This window comes from Girardinichthys multiradiatus, chromosome 6, assembly GCF_021462225.1.
Source record: "Girardinichthys multiradiatus isolate DD_20200921_A chromosome 6, DD_fGirMul_XY1, whole genome shotgun sequence".
NCBI classification, from domain to species: domain Eukaryota; kingdom Metazoa; phylum Chordata; class Actinopteri; order Cyprinodontiformes; family Goodeidae; genus Girardinichthys; species Girardinichthys multiradiatus.
Window position 1 is genome coordinate 18,008,794 of NC_061799.1, and position 17,506 is coordinate 18,026,299.

The following is a 17,506-nucleotide window of genomic DNA, read 5'->3' on the forward strand; positions in this document are numbered from 1 at the left end:
GAGAATTTCAAGCAATGCAAGAGCTTAAAGCATTATTTATTAAAACAAAAACATTTACAGCAAGTTCCTGAGTGCACACATCGGCACAGATTAAAAATCATTTCAAGAATAAATTACAATTGATTAAAAACCATTACTGCAAGACAGGTGATTACACACTTCCCAATTAAATACCTTTAATTTCTGTTTGACTCATGGTGCTGGAATCCACGACTGCTCTGGCAGATTCAATTTTAACCCTAACCATCATGTATCTGGAACCAGATGCGTGAAGCAGATATATCCATGTCTATTAGCACAAACACATTGGTTACATTTTAAAAATGCTGGTGCTGGATATGGTTTAACCTGGTATGCTCCTTTACAACAGGGATTCTGTTCTTACAGTTTTGCCCCACCCTCCATATTCATTTACAGATTTATCACTCGGCATCCTTGCCCTTTCCTTGCCTTCAACCTCCATCAACTTCTTGTCTTCCTTCCTCTGATCCTTCTCTTTTCTCATCTCCTTTAGCTTCTTCTTGAGGAAAGAGCGGTCATTTTGACTTGACACACCAAGAACCTGTCAAGGAAAAATGTAAGAGGATTCAATACTTGGGTTAATAAGCATTAAAAAGGAAATCAGTGGTGAAATATGGGATCATGGATATTCAAATATTGGTTACCCTGGTAAATACTCCAATGTGGGTGCTAGTAATCACTTGAATGACAAACACCAACATATAAGATGGAATAATGGAATAATTTAGATCAAAGCATATTCATTTTGGTCTAATCAAAGTCAAGAACTAAATCCAATGATAAATTGGTGGCAAAAAAAACAAAAACAAAGGATAAGAGAAACCCTCAATCCAGTTTGACAGAGTTTGAGCTATTTAGCAAAGAAGAATGTTTAATAATCAGTCTGTGCAAAACTGGTAGAGACATACAGGGGTTGGACAATGAAACGGAAACACCTGGTTTTAGACCACAATAATTTATTAGTATGGTGTAGGGCCTCCTTTTGCAGCCAATACAGCGTCAATTCATCTTGGGAATGACATATACAAGTCCTGCACAGTGGTCAGAGGGATTTTAAGCCATTCTTCTTGCAGGATAGTGGCCAGGTCACTACGTGATACTGGTGGAGGAAAACGTTTCCTGACTTGCTCCTCCAAAACACCCCAACGTGGCTCAATAATATTTAGATCTGGTGACTGTGCAGGCCATGGGAGATGTTCAACTTCACTTTCATGTTCATCAAACCAATCTTTCACCAGTCTTGCTGTGTGTATTGGTGCATTGTCATCCTGATACACGGCACCGCCTTCAGGATACAATGTTTGAACCATTGGATGCACATGGTCCTCAAGAATGGTTCGGTAGTCCTTGGCAGTGACGCGCCCATCTAGCACAAGTATTGGGCCAAGGGAATGCCATGATATGGCAGCCCAAACCATCACTGATCCACCCCCATGCTTCACTCTGGGCATGCAACAGTCTGGGTGGTACGCTTCTTTGGGGCTTCTCCACACCGTAACTCTCTTGGATGTGAGGAAAACAGTAAAGCCGTGGTTTTATGTTTTTTGGATACAATCCGGGTTAGCACCCGAACATCCCTTTCAGACAGCTTCCTCTTGCGTCCACAGTTAATCCTGTTGGATGTGGTTTGTCCTTCTTGGTGGTATGCTGACATTACCCTGGATACCGTGGCTCTTGATACATCACAAAGACTTGCTGTCTTGGTCACAGATGCGCCAGCAAGACGTGCACCAACAATTTGTCCTCTTTTGAACTCGTATGTCACCCATAATGTTGTGTGCATTTCAATATTTTGAGCAAAACTGTGCTCTTACCCTGCTAATTGAACCTTCACACTCTGCTCTTACTGGTGCGATGTGCAATCAATGAAGACTGACTACCAGGCTGGTCCAATTTAGCCATGAAACCTCCCACACTAAAATGACAGGTGTTTCAGTTTCATTGTCCAACCCCTGTACTTCCGAATTGAAGCAAAAGGTGGTTCTACAAAGTATTTACTTGCAGAGTCTATGCATGCCACATCTTGCAGATTTTTATTGTTTAAAAGCACTGAAAAAGCCACACATTTTACTTCTATGTACTACTTAATCACACAAAATTCAATACATTGACATTTGTGGTTGTAATGTGACGTAAATGTGAAAAAGTTCAGCTGTATGAATGAATTTGTCGACAGAAAATACAATTCCACAGTACAGTCATTTCAAAGAAGTAAATTACAGAAGGTAAAAGTGAGCATTAGTGTTTATCTTCACCTTGAGTTTCTGACCGTCCATATTTAGCAGCTGTGCTCCATCCACTCCTTTGGCAGTGAACTCGGAGGTGTACTGATCCATGTTCATGCTGATTAACCACAGACGCACCTGCTGGTTGTTCCACTCAGAGACGGGCTGGGACTGCCAATGATTATTGTTGTTGTTGGGAATCGGATACTCGTCCAACGTCTGACGGGAGACAGAAGAATTGAGGAAGAAAAAGGAAACTGTAACTAAAGAAGCAGAGAACGTTTGGGAAAACTGTCTAGACTTAGTGCTCCAAAAGGGAGAGAAGAAAGCCAATAGAACAGAAGATAGGACAGTCTTACCTCAGAGGAGGAAAAGGTGCAAGTGTTAGAGTGTCCAGAGAGGGAGTGATCAGAAACATGGCCCACCATGCTGGAGCTGCCCACTGGGGAGCCAATGCTCTAGAACCAGAAGAAAGAGTCCTAGTCTACCTACATACTTAACTGCTACATGCTTATCCATGCATGCTTATTTTAAAGAGGAACGCTATCTCCAACAAGGTATGTAGAAGCACAAAAGGTCGAAAAGCAGAAGAGGAAGCTGGTAGCACTGTCTGCCTAGAATCAGGGAACAAAAAAAAAACAGTCGGAGGGTCCTTACCTGAACTCTTCTGCCTGCGGTAGTGAGATAGGGCAAACTGCTGCTGGACACGGACTTTAACCTTTGCCTGCTTTGTTCCACCTCCTCCTTTTCTTTCCCTCTATCCCCAAACCAGGGAAGGTGCAGGCAAGAGGGCATAGAGGTGACCAAACCAGATGGGGAAACCTCTGTTGGCTCATTGATTAGATCACCGCATGACCCTCTGGAAACAGTAACATTTTTATTACATTGCCTGTTCGGCAAACCTCTGAAGTTACAACAAAACAATGTTTGCCTGGATCAATTTCTTTTGGTATGATTTACCCCAGATAACACATTAACCCTACTATTTGCTGCTGTGACCAAAGTGATATAACATGTGAACTAAAACAAAAGGAATTAAATTGGAGATTATACACCGAATGATTTGAGCTCAATAGTCTAAATATATGCAGGAACATGAGCTACAGCAGCCTTAGATGCATGAAATATTTATTCTCCTTAAAATAGTAAAATGTATACGAAGCCAGACAAGACCCTAAATAAAAGAAATGTAAGTGTTTGTGTGGGAAAATAAAGCTTGGTTCACTCTTCAGAACAGGCCTACCTAATTGCCATTTTTAAATAAACATGTTCTAGAATTCATCATTTTGGGATCTTAATGAAATTTTCACACCTGCTGTTGGTTGACCTGCTGCGTTTTTCACTTCTCTTTCTGCCAAGAGACTTCCGAAGGCCACTAAGGAAAAAAAAAAAAGCAGCAGTCAGGTACAACAAACCACACTAAATCTTAATAGTTCCAAATATAAAGAACATTTACTCGAGAAGAGTTAATAAATATCTTAAATTACAAAACATCTTCTACCTGAAGTCTGGAAATAACCGTTTAGATTTTTTGGATGCTGAGGATTTGGATGGAGAGGGTGTGACAGTGTCTGTGATGTAGATGGAAGGGGTTAAGAAGGAGGTGGTGGTAGGCTGCGGACTAAGCGCTGAGAAAGTGGCGGTACTGGACAGGTCACTTCTGTTGCTTTGGACTGCTGTGGAATTGGGCAAAGACTGGCTCTCCTTTGGCATAAGCAAGACTTCCTCCTGCTGCAACAGAAAACAGGTGGACCACTTGGAATATACAAGTTTAGTTTCAAAGTCACTGTTTTTAATTCTGCCTTACTTGTTTTTTGAAGCTCTCTCTGAGTTTGTCCCGTGACGGTGGGTTGCGTTTTGATTTCTGGGCTAGTTGAGCTCTGGCTATGTGAACGCTGGAGTCAAGACGTCCAGTATTAGGAACTAGAAGATGCCAGTCTGAGAAAGAGATTTCAGAAGACTTGCAGTATTTATATTTAGATGCACCAAATGTTTTTGGGCACAATTTTTGCTTTAATTTTTCTAAAACCTACGACAAGGGAAAAGTGTGCAAGAGATTATCACTATGCGTTCAAACCAAGCATGTACTTTTATAACATTTGTCTGATTTTGATTGATGCTGTTGGTTGATCTTTTTAAAGAAGGAAATATTTTTTTTTAAGTTGTGATGCATTTAATGAATAAGGGCTCAAAAAACAACATTTCAGAATTTTTCCTGCCCATCACCAATCAGATCTGATCAAGGGAAAAATCATCCCATTGAGATCTCTGCCCAATTTAGTGGGGCAGTTATCTTCTTCCAATAGAAAAACAGTTTGCCATTTGATACATTTTTAATAATGTTTTTAATCAATCAGACAGCTACACAGGGGAGGCATCCCGCTGTAACTAACTCAGATGCTTACCTGTGTCTGAAGAGTCCACAGTGTGGTTCCTTTTCTCTGGTTCAGTCTCTTTTCCATCAAGCTGTGCTATCTGATAAACAATGTGGAACAATGAGAAAAGAATCAATCCTAGCAGAAAAAGAATCCACACAGGCTTATGAAATCTCTTGTCACCTGCATTTGTAGCCTTTCTACTGTTTCCCTGTGTTGCTTTTCTTTCTTCTCCATTTCATTCCTCAGATCTGCAAGTCTTTTGTCCATCTCATCCTCTCTGACAGGAGAATTAGGATATTTTTAATGTTACTTTTTTTCTTGCAATATAGAAAGTCATTTGACGTAGTTATTACAGTAAGATTACAGCATTTTCATCATACCTGCTCTGGTAATCTCTGATCAGTCTCTTAGCTTTGCCGTATTTGATCTCCAGGCTTTCTGTCTGGCCCTGGGTATCAGCTAGTCGCTGGCTCACAACTCTACACAACGTTTGGGCCTCTTGCCAGTAGCTGATAATTAGAGAGTCTTATTACAATGTTCGCCTATAATGTTTACAATCATCATTTTTCTGTTGACTACAGCCATAACACTAGATCCATCAAGTGATCATTTTAAACCCCTCTCTGCAAGCCTCAAATTGAACCCAGTGTGTTTCATTTTATGAGTTATCCTAGTTTCTAATTTCTCCTCAGTTATGGGATATTCGTTACAATATACAGGGGTTAGGATCATGTATACCTAGAACCATCAAGGGGATCATTTATAACCCACTGAATATCAATATAAAACACATGCTTAGCAGTCTTGCTGCATCTTGTTTGTTGCTGTGGCAACAGTGTTAGCCAGAAGAACTGGCAAGGATATTGACAATTTTTGTGGATTTTGTCAATTACATGATGAGAAAAAAAAAGAACCCTCAATAAAGATTTGATTGGAACCAGAGGCCCTTTACACAGATTCCTTTCAGAGGGTGAAAACATGGACAAGAGAATAAATGTGAAACATGAGCACACAGGATTTGGAAGATTATGTTGAATATGGAGGGATCTAAACAGAATGAGGTCAGTGATCAATATCAACCTGCCCAAGGATCAAGACAAAATGGCGAGTGCCCTTCTCCCCAGTTCAATAACGTCTGCTACCGTTACTACTAGGGTGACCAGATATCAAAAAACCGAATGCGGGACAACAAGGATACTTATGAAGAACAATGTGGGACACATTACCAACACTATGATGATGTCAGAAATTTTAAATTAACAAAGATCTCACATTACATTCATCAATCTCCGCTTTTCCTGTTAGTGCAATGAAATAGCACAAGTTTAAAAAAACAACTTTACAAGTTATTAAAAGTTTAACTCAGGTAATCTCAGCTGCTGTTACGTTGTCGGTCTGGCAGCCATCTCTGGGTTTAAGCCAAATGAGTCCATCAGCAGGCACCTTTTTCAGCTGTGTATTTCTTGCACGACTCACTTTTACAGTGTCACTTCACATCGTTTGAAATTGAAAAATAACTTTGGCAATCCATCAGAGATCACCTTTCACTGGCCTCATTCACTTGTACACCGTTTCAGCCTTTTTGTGGCTGCATTTTCTTTTACGTGACATACTTTCTATTATATTCTGTATAGCCTACTGGGGTAAGCTATTCAGGAAAATCCTTTTCTTGTTCCGTTTTATTTTACTAGCAGCCACACGCAGGCTGGTCATGACGTGGGACGCTGATGCAGCTCAGTGATACATTTCAGAAAAGCTCCAGTTGAATAGTTTTTTGATCAGAATTTGACGCAGTCAAATACAGAACATTGTTTCCGTTTGAGGGACACCGGGACAGGAATGAAAATTGCAGCACAGTCCGCACAAATCGGGACATCTGGGCACCCCAATTACTACTTAAGTAGTAGCAATAATTATATTTATGATCATTTTTATCTTAGATCACAATATATGTTCATAATTTTACTTCAAAAATTGGCAAATACTTTGTTCTAATACAACATATTCTACAAAACAAAAGTAGTAATTATTTTTGCTCGACCAAATCATAAAATATAAAAAAAAATTAAAAGCAGCCTCTTTAAGGCTTTCATGGACAGGGTCAAAATGAGACCCTCTGGTGGTTCTACAGGAGATTGGCCCTCTCAGGAGTTCCACTGTTATGTTTGAAGTCTAATCTCAGCCAAATACATTTATGACAAGTTATCACCATACTTCTCTAGTTTCTCAGCTTTCTCCTCTCCATCTTGTGCTCTTTGTTCTAACTCAGTTCTCAGGCTCTGCCAACGGGCCTGCTGTTCCTCCCATGCCTTTAACTGGCAGAAAAACAGCAAAATACAAAGACCTTTTAGAAAACAGGTTTATATTACATCAGAGAACATAACTAGATAGATAAAAACAAGATTTATATTTTTTTCATCGAAAGGCATTGTAAACCTAGTTATATCACATCTGTGATTACATCAAGGCACAGGCTGGAAACTGGCACTGACGTGGCGGAGTTGGAACGAGGCCCGTGTCCTAATAACTGGGTATGAGCCATCTCATACCCAGTTAAATGGGTCAGGCTGTTTCCAAATTTGGACACATAGGTAGCGTATTACAATGACTACAGTTATCGGTTTGTGTGTGAGATCCAAATCTCACCTACCTTCTCTCTAGCCCGGTGCAGCTGAGTTGTTCTGCTTCTTAATTTGGACTGAAGCTGTAAAGATGGTTAAGGGAAAGCATGTACATAAATCAGTTTGGACAAAATGATGCAAACTGTTACACTTAATTACAGTTTATTACATTTCAAACTCTGGCACAAGTACCACTACAGGTAGTACCTTTTGCAATGCTTTTAGTGGTACTCAGATGGAATTTTGGTATTAGTTATTTGCAAGGAAAAAATTAACAAACTAAGGAGGAGTGTGCTGGAGAAACTAACAATGAACATGCTCCAATGTTGAATCTGGGAATGATAAACTCAATTGAGCCATGTTCCATCTTCAGGTCTCAAAACCACCCACCATTAGCAATACCAGCCAATAATGCACTTCTTGGCATTTAGCATTTTCAAACACTACAGAAACATGTTCACAGAAGTACATTAATATTCGAGACTTTGGACATAGCTACTCATTCCGTGGTTTGCCTTTTTTATTTCGACCTCTGGGAACTTCTTCAGTACCATTTCAGGTGACTACACCTCAGAAAACTTACTGAGAGAATGCCAAGAGAGTGCAAGAAAGTTTTTGCTTGCTACATGATTCCATATATGTTGCTTCATAGTTTTGATGGGTTTAGTATACATCTACAATGGAAGTAATAAAAATAAAAAAGTAATTGAATGACTTAGCTGTGTCCAGCCTTTTGACTGGTAATGTAGGTTGTAAAGTACAGTCCATGTGGTTTAAAGAGATACTGATATACATTTCTTTTTTCTGCTCCATTACCATGTTTTATAAGCAAGGTGTCCTTTAAGTTTTAAAAGGTCAAATGTGTGAAAAACTACAAACTAAGAAAACTATAGGACACATCCTTAAACAAAATCCTGTAGCCAAACCCTTAAAAACTATAAGAAATTTCTTTCACTAAAGAGGTTCATGGTAGCATTTGATTTGAAGTATTTCATAAGGTGGTACTCTTTCCGACAAGGGTTTGAGAACGACAATAAAAATTACATACAGTAACTCTTCTCCAATTAAGGACTTGTACCTGCTGGTATTTAAGACATAGATGATAGTTTTCCAGACTGGACAAAACAGACACATCCTCTTCATCCTCCACCACCTCTTCCTCTTCAAAGATGGAGTCTCTCTCTGACACACTGTCATCATTGTCCTCATCTCCACTGCTTCTGTCTTCTCCCTTCAAATAAAAAAAAAAAAAAAAACAGTGCGATAAAATCATTCTGTCTTTTAAACTACAAAGAAATTGGTTTCCATCTAAAAACACACCTTTTTTGTTTTGTCCATTTCAAGACTCTCGTTGATTAGCCGCGCAACCTCACTTTCTACCCCCTCCTTCTCTCGACCAATCAAAAACCTGCAACAGGCCAAGCAAATCAGTCACACCTGCAGGCAATCACTTCTTACTCACATACCCCTGTGCACACTGCACCTGGGATTGCCTTCTGCACCTTAAACATGGAGCACAGGTGTTACTAATGACAGTAATAATTGACTATTAAACAATGAGAATGGCCTAGCATATACAACAGACCCCTTTGACTCCAGGTACTTAGACTGTCACAGATAGGAAAGCATGTGTGTTGCAATTAGTTCCTATACGTTAAGCCTTCATTGAAGGGGAAACTAAAGGGTTAGGGTACATTTCCAAGGGTTACTGTCAAAGTATGTGCTGAAAATAAGACATAAAAGCTGTAAGAATAGGATCATCCAACAAACAAGCGACTCTCAGATGAATTTGATCGGACATGCTTTTTTTTTTACTTTTTAGAACTACAGGATCTAATGTGTAAACTCACTGGAGGTATTAGGAATTCTATTTTTACATCATCTGTTCCACTCAGTACATTTCTACATCTCCTAAGGAAAAACAAAACTTCAGGAAAGAAAGGGGGATGGAAAGTTATATTTATCTCACTGCCACCGTTTCATCTAAAAATAATTTCCCTTTATAATAAATCATTAGAAGTCTTAAAAGCCTACTGGGATGAATATTTTAGGCTGTTTTTCTACAGTGGGTCATCAACGGGTCAAATGTTCACTGTGATGACAAGCTTCTAAATATAATGGTAAAGACTGTGTGCAAAGGAATTATTCTATAATAAAAGGTAATCAGCTATGAAGCAGCATAAGGTTACAAAACCTAGCATCTGTTAAACAAGCAAACCTTTGACTGTCTGAAGGAAGTGAAGTTTACTACACCTCGTTAAATAACTTACTTGACCAGGCCAGATGTGTTTTTGAGGACTGTAGCTGCAAAGAGCTGGGAAACTCCAACCAAACTTATCCTGTCCACTTCCACGATCTGGTCGTTCACCTGAATCCTAACGAGCACAAAGAAGAGAAAATAAAGCAGTTTGTTTTTCTTTTTTATAAACTGTCAAATTAATGATGTGCAATTTTACCTTCCATCCGTGTGTGTTGCTCCTCCTTCGGTGATCGTTTTGACAAAGATTCCCAGTTTTTCCAGCCCCTGGTCAGCCCCTACACCCATTCCGATGATACTGATGCCCAGTCCGTCCACTCCTGGAGATGGTGGGAATGAGAACACTTTATGACCAGGTGTTTTAACCTTTTCTGACTTAGACGTTACACCATAGATATCTGGGAAAAAGTAGATAGAATGGGCAGAATTGGACGCAAACCTTTTTCTATTTCAACTGGAAAAACATCCATCCTCTCCACTCTCTTTTCCAGCTCAAACTCAGCCGAAGCGGACACTGGATCAATGTCCTCATTGTGCCTGTCGTACTCTGCATTGGAATATGTGTTGTACACCTGAAAATTACAACAAATATCCAGTTCAAAGACCCTGTAGATGCCTCAGCGGAGATGAACAGATAAAAATAAAAAAATAAAAGAAAGTGCGTGCTGAAATTGCTGTTTTATACACTCATTTATTTAAAGAGCCAACTGTAAAAATAACCATCTGCAGTTATTGACACCACAAGACACTGTTTATGTCTGATAAATCTGTCCATGACAGCGCGAGAGGCGAGAGACTCGGGAAGTGTTACAGACGGCATATGGTCCAGGCAAAATTATTGGATTGCTACGAATCTAAAATGTCCTCGCCCCATACTGGATGCCATTTACTACAGTGTCTGCTGCTACAATAATTTATGATCCAGATTAATGTGATGTATAAAAAGCATTCAAATAAATGCTTTTTTAAAATTGCAGTACCATAATATCACATTGAATTTCTTTGAACAATTCAACCTTCATGTTGACTGAAGTTTCCAGGAACTTTTAATCAGTCATCAATAACTTCGCGTTTCCCTGGGGTAACAAAATTGGACATGACACTGAGGCCCAATTCTATTAAGTACTTAACGCTAGACGACATAAGCATAGATGTTCACCTGTTCACCACACAGGATGGTACATTACATACAGGTCCTTCTCAAAATAGTAGCATATGTGATGATGAAAATTTAACATTCATATATTTTAGATTCATTGCACACTAACTGAAATATTTCAGGTCTTTTATTGTCTTAATACGGATGATTTTGGCATACAGCTCATGAAAACCCAAAATTCATATCTCACAAAATTAGCATATCATTAAAAGGGTCTCTAAACGAGCTATGAACCTAATCATCTGAATCAACGAGTTAACTCTAAACACCTGCAAAAGATTCCTGAGGCCTTTAAAACTCCCAGCTTGGTTCATCACTCAAAACCCCAATCATGGGTAAGACTGCCGACCTGACTGCTGTCCAGAAGGCCACTATTGACACCCTCAAGCAAGAGGGTAAGACACCGAAAGAAATTTCTGAACGAATAGGCTGTTCCCAGAGTGCTGTATCAAGGCACTTCAGTGGGAAGTCTGTGGGAAGGAAAAGGTGTGGCAGAAAACGCTGCACAACAAGAAGAGGTGACCAGACCCTGAGGAAGATTGTGGAGAAGGGCCGATTCCAGACCTTGGGGGACCTGCGGAAGCAGTGGACTGAGTCTGGAGTAGAAACATCCAGAGCCACCGTGCACAGGCGTGTGCAGGAAATGGGCTACAGGTGCCGCATTCCCCAGGTCAAGCCACTTTTGAACCAGAAACAGCGGCAGAAGCACCTGACCTGGGCTACAGAGAAGCAGCACTGGACTGTTGCTCAGTGGTCCAAAGTACTTTTTTCGGATGAAAGCAAATTCTGCATGTCATTCGGAAATCACGGTGCCAGAGTCTGGAGGAAGACTAGGGAGAAGGAAATGCCAAAATGCCAGAAGTCCAGTGTCAAGTACCCACAGTCAGTGATGGTCTGGGGTGCCGTGTCAGCTGCTGGTGTTGGTCCACTGTGTTTTATCAAGGGCAGGGTCAATGCAGCTAGCTATCAGGAGATTTTGGAGCACTTTATGCTTCCATCTGCTGAAAAGCTTTATGGAGATGAAGATTTCATTTTTCAGCACGACCTGGCACCTGCTCACAGTGCCAAAACCACTGGTAAATGGTTTACTGACCATGGTATCACTGTGCTCAATTGGCCTGCCAACTCTCCTGACCTGAACCCCATAGAGAATCTGTGGGATATTGTGAAGAGAACGTTGAGAGACTCAAGACCCAACACTCTGGATGAGCTAAAGGCTGCTATCGAAGCATCCTGGGCCTCCATAAGACCTCAGCAGTGCCACAGGCTGATTGCCTCCATGCCACGCCGCATTGAAGCAGTCATTTCTGCAAAAGGATTCCCGACCAAGTATTGAGTGCATAACTGTACATGATTATTTGAAGGTTGACGTTTTTTGTCTTAAAAACACTTTTCTTTTATTGGTCGGATGAAATATGCTAATTTTGTGAGATAGGAATTTTGGGTTTTCATGAGCTGTATGTCAAAATCATCCGTATTAAGACAATAAAAGACCTGAAATATTTCAGTTAGTGTGCAATGAATCTAAAATATATGAATGTTAAATTTTCATCATGACATTATGGAAAATAATGAACTTTATCACAATATGCTAATATTTTGAGAAGGGCCTGTAATGTGTCTGCGAACCTCCATGAGCTTTAGCATGTCAGCCACAGGAAAAAAAAATAAATACATCTGGTGTTGGTGGGAAGTTAGACTCTATTCAATTTCAAATACAATGTTTGTATCCAAGCAGTCTTTTCTGTTTGGAATATTGCACACAATGATACTGAGATGATGAGTATGGTTTGATATATTGTGCAGCTCTATCTGGAAACATCACAAGCAAGACTGGACAAGGATCCAAATTTACCTTGCCAAAATGTGAAATGAGCAGGAGGGTAGAGGAGAAAAAAAAAAAAGAAATCTCCAAAGCTTACTTTTAGAGACCTGCAGCAAAAAGTGGCATATCGTTGAAACAGTTCTCCATAACAATCATTAGACACTATTGCCATGCTAACCAGCTGCTTAGTTACAGTGCCTTTATGTAAAGGCAGCTCTGAGCATAGTGCTGACAGAATGAGGCATGTGGGCTCCTGCTTGTTCTCCTCTCTTAATAGATTAAAAACATAGCTTTGGGCTAAGACCTGTCCTGAATGAGTTTAACAGCTGCTGGAGCTGAACGTTACAGTAAAATAAAAGATTTTGCACTTTGGATAAAAGACTTCACAAGAGTAAATTAACTTAGATAAGTGAGATGGATGTAATACTTTCCGTGACAGCCCTACCTTAATTGGTGCTGGGGAGAATCTGACCTTCCTCTTTGCAGCCTCTGGTGAATCCTCATCTTGGGAGTCCAGCTCAGGCACACCAGGAATTTCTTCATACTCCACTAAAAGCTGATTTCCTCCCTTCATCAAGCTTTCCTGCTCTTGTTGTAGTGATTCTGAGAGCTCTGGATGGGACTGGGAGTCCTGATCATACCAAAAAGCTTTGTTCTCAATCCCACAGACTCCTACAGCTTCTGTTTGGTCATCTTTGCCTCCTCCTCCTCCTCCTGCATCACCAATACTTCTGCATGTAGCATGCTTAATCTTCTCTGTGACAACATTCTCTTGTAGCTCTGATTTTGTGCCTTCTTTTGTTTCCTTTCTTTGACTGTGTCTAGATTCTTCTCCATCATTCACCTTTCCCTCTCCTTCCTTATCAGAATACATCTCTTGGATTAAAACCTTCTCTAATCCAGCTGCACTTTCTCTAAATTCACCATCAGTGTTTTTCTTCATGTCCTTATCTTCTTCTGTTGGCTGCTTCTTAGGTTGTGTAGTGACGTGTGTGTGCTGCTCCTCCCTTCCACCTTCCCATTGTTTGCTTGCCTGCTGATACTTGTCTCCATTGCTTTCCCCTCCATTCCCAGTTGTTTTCCATTGCGTGTCCTCCGATAACTCTTTGTGGTGTTCTGAAGAAGTGATTGGTTTATTTTTGCATGCTTTGAACATATGAAGACTTCCTGGTGTTTCCACGCTGGCCTCCTCAAAAACATCATCTACCAGGGCTTCCTGATCTTCCTCCGTAGATTTGTTCAAGTGCATTTCAATCTCATCTTTCGGCAAGCTTTTGTCCTCCTGCACTTTTTCTTCATTCTCGTCACTTTCTGAAGAATCATTGTTTACATTGACTAGTTCTGCTCTCAGTGTCTCCTCAGAAGCAAAGCAGTCTCCTTTCTCATCCTTTGATTTTGATGCTGCAGCTTCACCAGGCCAGTTCGGTACTAAAGTTTCAGGAAGTCTCATCAGTGACTCCACTTGAGGGGCCTTCATGTTTATGGTTTGGTTTATGGATTTGTCTTTACCTAACCCACCCTCTTCCATGATTTTCATTTTCCCTCTAGCCTCTTGCACCTTTTCTACTTCTCCTTTCTCATCTGCAGCTCCCTTGCTCCCCCTGACGATGTGAGGTTTTAAAACCTGCCCTCCTCCTCCATCAATCTCCAACATCTTATTTTCAAACAACCTACGGGTCACGGAAAACTTCTGTGCCAGAGCAACTCTATCAATGTCCACTTTTTTCTCTGATCTGGATGGTTTGTCTTGCAGCAATTTTTCTGTGGACGAAATACTCCGACTGCTCAGAAAAGAGGAAGAGGAGCTCATGACTGAATGTGTGGATTCAGAGAAAGGAGAAGCATGGAGTTGGAAGCTGGAATGTGGGGCAGGAAGAAGTGTGGAGCTAGAACCCATGTTTACAGAACCATCTTGTCTTGTCTGCTGGCTGTCCATTTGAAGAAAAATGTTTTCTCTTATCTTGGTCCCCCTGCTGCTTTGGATTCGACCTCGGTTGCCTGTGCTGCTGCTATTGCTGATGTTGGACAGGTTGGAAAGCAGGTTGTTGGAGGGCACTGTAGGACCCTGACTGGCAGCAACTTTGGTCCTTCCTGATAGACTAATCCCAGTGTCAAATGAACATTTGATAGCATGGAAGTCAGATTTATATGTTATTCTGTGAGGGGAGGCACTTCGGCCTCTACTGTCCGTCCGCATCATCAGCAAAATAGTCTCTGTGAGGTTAGAGAAAACTGTAGGAAAGTTTAAAAGGGACAGTTGACTAGAAAGGAGAGCACCTATGCAAGAATTAGTTGGTGCAGTGGAGTGGATGCCAAAAGGCAAAAATGCTTTAGGACAAAACTACTTTAAATTTTCTTTGGCATTTGCCAAGCTCGCTGTTTCTCATATTCACAACATATTTAAACCTGAAAGAGAAAAAGAAAAGGACAATCATTAAGGTACACTGGAAATTTTTCAAAAGATCAATCAAATAAAAGCTTATCATCTTAAATTAGATAATTAATATGTGCAAAAAACGCTCCTACATTTGAAACCCTGCGTCTAAATGCTTATGTCATCGAGGCAGGCAAGGCAAAAATCCACAGTTCTCTTCCAATCAACACAAACTAACGAGCAACTTCATCGCTGCTAAAATTAAACTTTAATGCATTCTGGATTACTCGTAATTAAAGGTAAAAAAAAAAAAAAACCAAACCGTGCCTCGCTGCCGCGCACCGTTTGTTACAGGTATCCACAATTATTCCATTCTGCGTCGCGTTTGGCCAATTGTTACGTACACTCTGTGACAAAAACGGGCATTTAAGGAAGACGACGTGGGCCAAAATCAAGATAAAAAAAAAAAATCTCAAAGCAAACCAAGAATACTTATTTCCAGTGCAACTAGGCTATTTGTGGTCAGTAAAACATGCCATACATTTTTGTTTCATATTTAATTTCTAAATGTTAACAATTACATTCTCTGTCAATATAAAAATAATTGATTAGAGGCAGCTCCAGACAATTTTATAAGGTGACCAATTGGGACCACCAGTAAATTTTGGGAGGAGCCACGATAACCAAAAGCCATACAAGACTGTTTGCTGATTTGTTAGATAGGCTGTTATAATGAAACCTTAAGTTTTATGTCTACTAATAAATGAATAAATAAACAAAAAAAGCTAGGATCCACCAACCAAATACTGCACTAATGTTTTCAAGGAGCTATGAATTGATTTAGTATGTTAGAACATGTGTAGCCATAATTTAAAAAGGTTTATTTTAAACTCTTTCTTACATGGGCAGTAGCCTGGGGCCCCAAGGCATTGGGGAATTGAATGAATGAATGAATGAATGACTGAACAAGAAAAGCACTCAGAGAGCACAGACCTTCGCCAAGGCCACTGCATGTCAACTAGTGAGGAACCATGGGAGCACCGTATTGCGCCATGGTCTGGCATTGATAAAGAATCCTTCCTGGATCCAGATGGTGCTCCCCATCACCACCAAAATCTAATCACCTGTTCCTTGCTCTAATATGCACCTTGTCTGAAAATGTAATCAAAATCATTTTAGACCTTTTGGAGATATTTTGCAAACAGACAGATAAATGCCGACAAAAACATAACCACCTCAGCGGAGTAATGAATGAATGAATGAATAAATAAATTAATTCTTTGCAGTGGCCACATTTTAAAAGTTTTGAAAAAAAATCACACAACACACTCCATTACACAACTATCTGGAAAAGATAATGTTATAAGACAAAACCAAACCTAAATCATAACTACAGCAAGCATTGTATTTTAGTGACTGAGCCACATGGAGCCATACAGGCATAGTTATTTTAACCATTTGGGTCAGTTTGTGTGCCTGAAGCGATTTCCAGCAACAATTCTATATAAACTTACCTTTATAGGAAAGACAAACACAAAGATCATTAAAGCTAACTCATTATCAATCTATTCTAATTTGCATTTAAAATTAAAATAATAATAATAAAACTTGTGTGGGCACTAAAACTAGCTTTGGCCCTGGATCCACACCCAATCTAGTCCTGCCTATGAATAACAAAATAATATATAATAAATCAAAATCATCAGAAATATCATCCATAAATAAATAATTTTAGGAAACTTGATATAGAAAATTATTATAGAAAATACAGAAATGCATAGATGAGTAGAAAATAACAAGTTAACTCAGTTAATAATGTGATTGAAAATACAATGGAAATTTTAATAAACAAGGAAATAAATAGGAAAACATAACATTTTTTTTTAAGTCAGACGCTTCTTATTTTTATTATTTATGTCATATTTTTCAACACTTTAATTATTTAGTTAGGCCTTGCTTTTGTAGTTCTCCTTGTCCTCCGTAAGATGCGAGTTTTAAAATGTTAAAAATGTTAATGTTCTAAATCAAATAAGCACTTCGTTTTGATTTGCTTTTGATTTAAACCCATAACAAATGAAAATATCTGACCTGACCTTTAACCACAAAAATGTATGTCGACGTAATCAAAGTAAAGTGAGTCACAAAACTAAACGGTGAGTGGGCAAATATACGACGTTCTGTAAACGCAGCAAAGCTCTCCCTGGTAACTGAAGTGCGCTCGCAGGTTAAAGGTCGGGTCTCGTGTTAATCAACAAAGTAAAAAGGAAGCAATCTGAGCTAATTTCTTACTTTTCCCCAAACAGTTCCGTCCTATCATTCCGGTCTTGTTTGTTTGCAGTCAGTCGGTGGTGATGGCTTCCTCTCGGGGATAAATACAGACAGATGGCGACTCATGTCTCTAAATGCTGTAAATGGATTATCCCCTGCTAATCCTGTGTAAACTACTCCACTAACTGTGAACCATCAGAGCTGAGTGAGTACCAACACTGAGGCATGTTAGTTATATTTGCACAGCCACTAATAACACTTGCACCCTACAATATATGTGCATCCAGGAAAAGGGTATCGTCATTGTGATAACTGCCATATGTAACATCTTTAATTTTTAAAATAATTTGAATCATCAGCTGTGCTAAATATGCACTG

At 39.8% G+C, this 17,506-nt stretch overlaps 2 protein-coding genes across 6 annotated transcripts in view; one reads left to right on the forward strand and one right to left on the reverse strand.

Moving 5' to 3' along the window:
* Positions 1-17: 17 nt before the first annotated feature.
* LOC124869390 (neurabin-1-like) lies at positions 18-17,258 on the reverse strand. 5 transcript variants are annotated; one of them, XM_047367188.1, is made up of 19 exons: positions 17,150-17,258; positions 12,932-14,892; positions 9,942-10,074; positions 9,702-9,822; positions 9,516-9,620; positions 8,566-8,653; positions 8,324-8,476; positions 7,275-7,328; positions 6,839-6,939; positions 5,005-5,133; positions 4,805-4,901; positions 4,652-4,721; positions 4,054-4,184; positions 3,748-3,977; positions 3,559-3,621; positions 2,904-3,105; positions 2,606-2,704; positions 2,277-2,465; positions 18-562 (listed from the first exon to the last, which is right to left on the reverse strand). In XM_047367188.1, exons 2-19 carry the CDS (start codon positions 14,684-14,686, stop codon positions 362-364), a joined length of 3,921 nt encoding a protein of 1,306 aa, XP_047223144.1. In that variant the 5' UTR covers positions 14,687-14,892; positions 17,150-17,258; the 3' UTR covers positions 18-361. The 5 variants fall into 5 exon arrangements, with proteins under 5 accessions (XP_047223144.1, XP_047223145.1, XP_047223146.1 ...); XM_047367189.1 differs by lacking the exon at positions 17,150-17,258 and adding an exon at positions 15,203-15,223; XM_047367190.1 differs by lacking the exon at positions 17,150-17,258 and adding an exon at positions 15,013-15,157 and having other exon boundaries at positions 3,748-3,974.
* LOC124869392 (rap guanine nucleotide exchange factor 4-like) overlaps positions 17,208-17,506 on the forward strand; it is a 45,739-nt gene continuing 45,440 nt past the window's right edge. Inside the window, exon 1 of the transcript XR_007038577.1 lies at positions 17,208-17,333. The gene's annotated coding sequence lies outside the window, so the exon portion shown is untranslated. The remainder of the gene's footprint in view (positions 17,334-17,506) is intronic.

Excerpts from the sequence above, each read along its gene's own strand:
- LOC124869390 (XM_047367188.1), bottom strand. The coding sequence starts at position 14,686 with ATGATGCGGACGGACAGTAGAGGCCGAAGTGCCTCCCCTCACAGAATA. Across the intron at positions 9,621-9,701 it reads GCAACACACACGGATGGAAG|GATTCAGGTGAACGACCAGA; the intron begins GTAAAATTGCAC and ends TGTGCTCGTTAG. Across the intron at positions 4,722-4,804 it reads TAGAAAGGCTACAAATGCAG|ATAGCACAGCTTGATGGAAA; the intron begins GTGACAAGAGAT and ends ATTGTTTATCAG.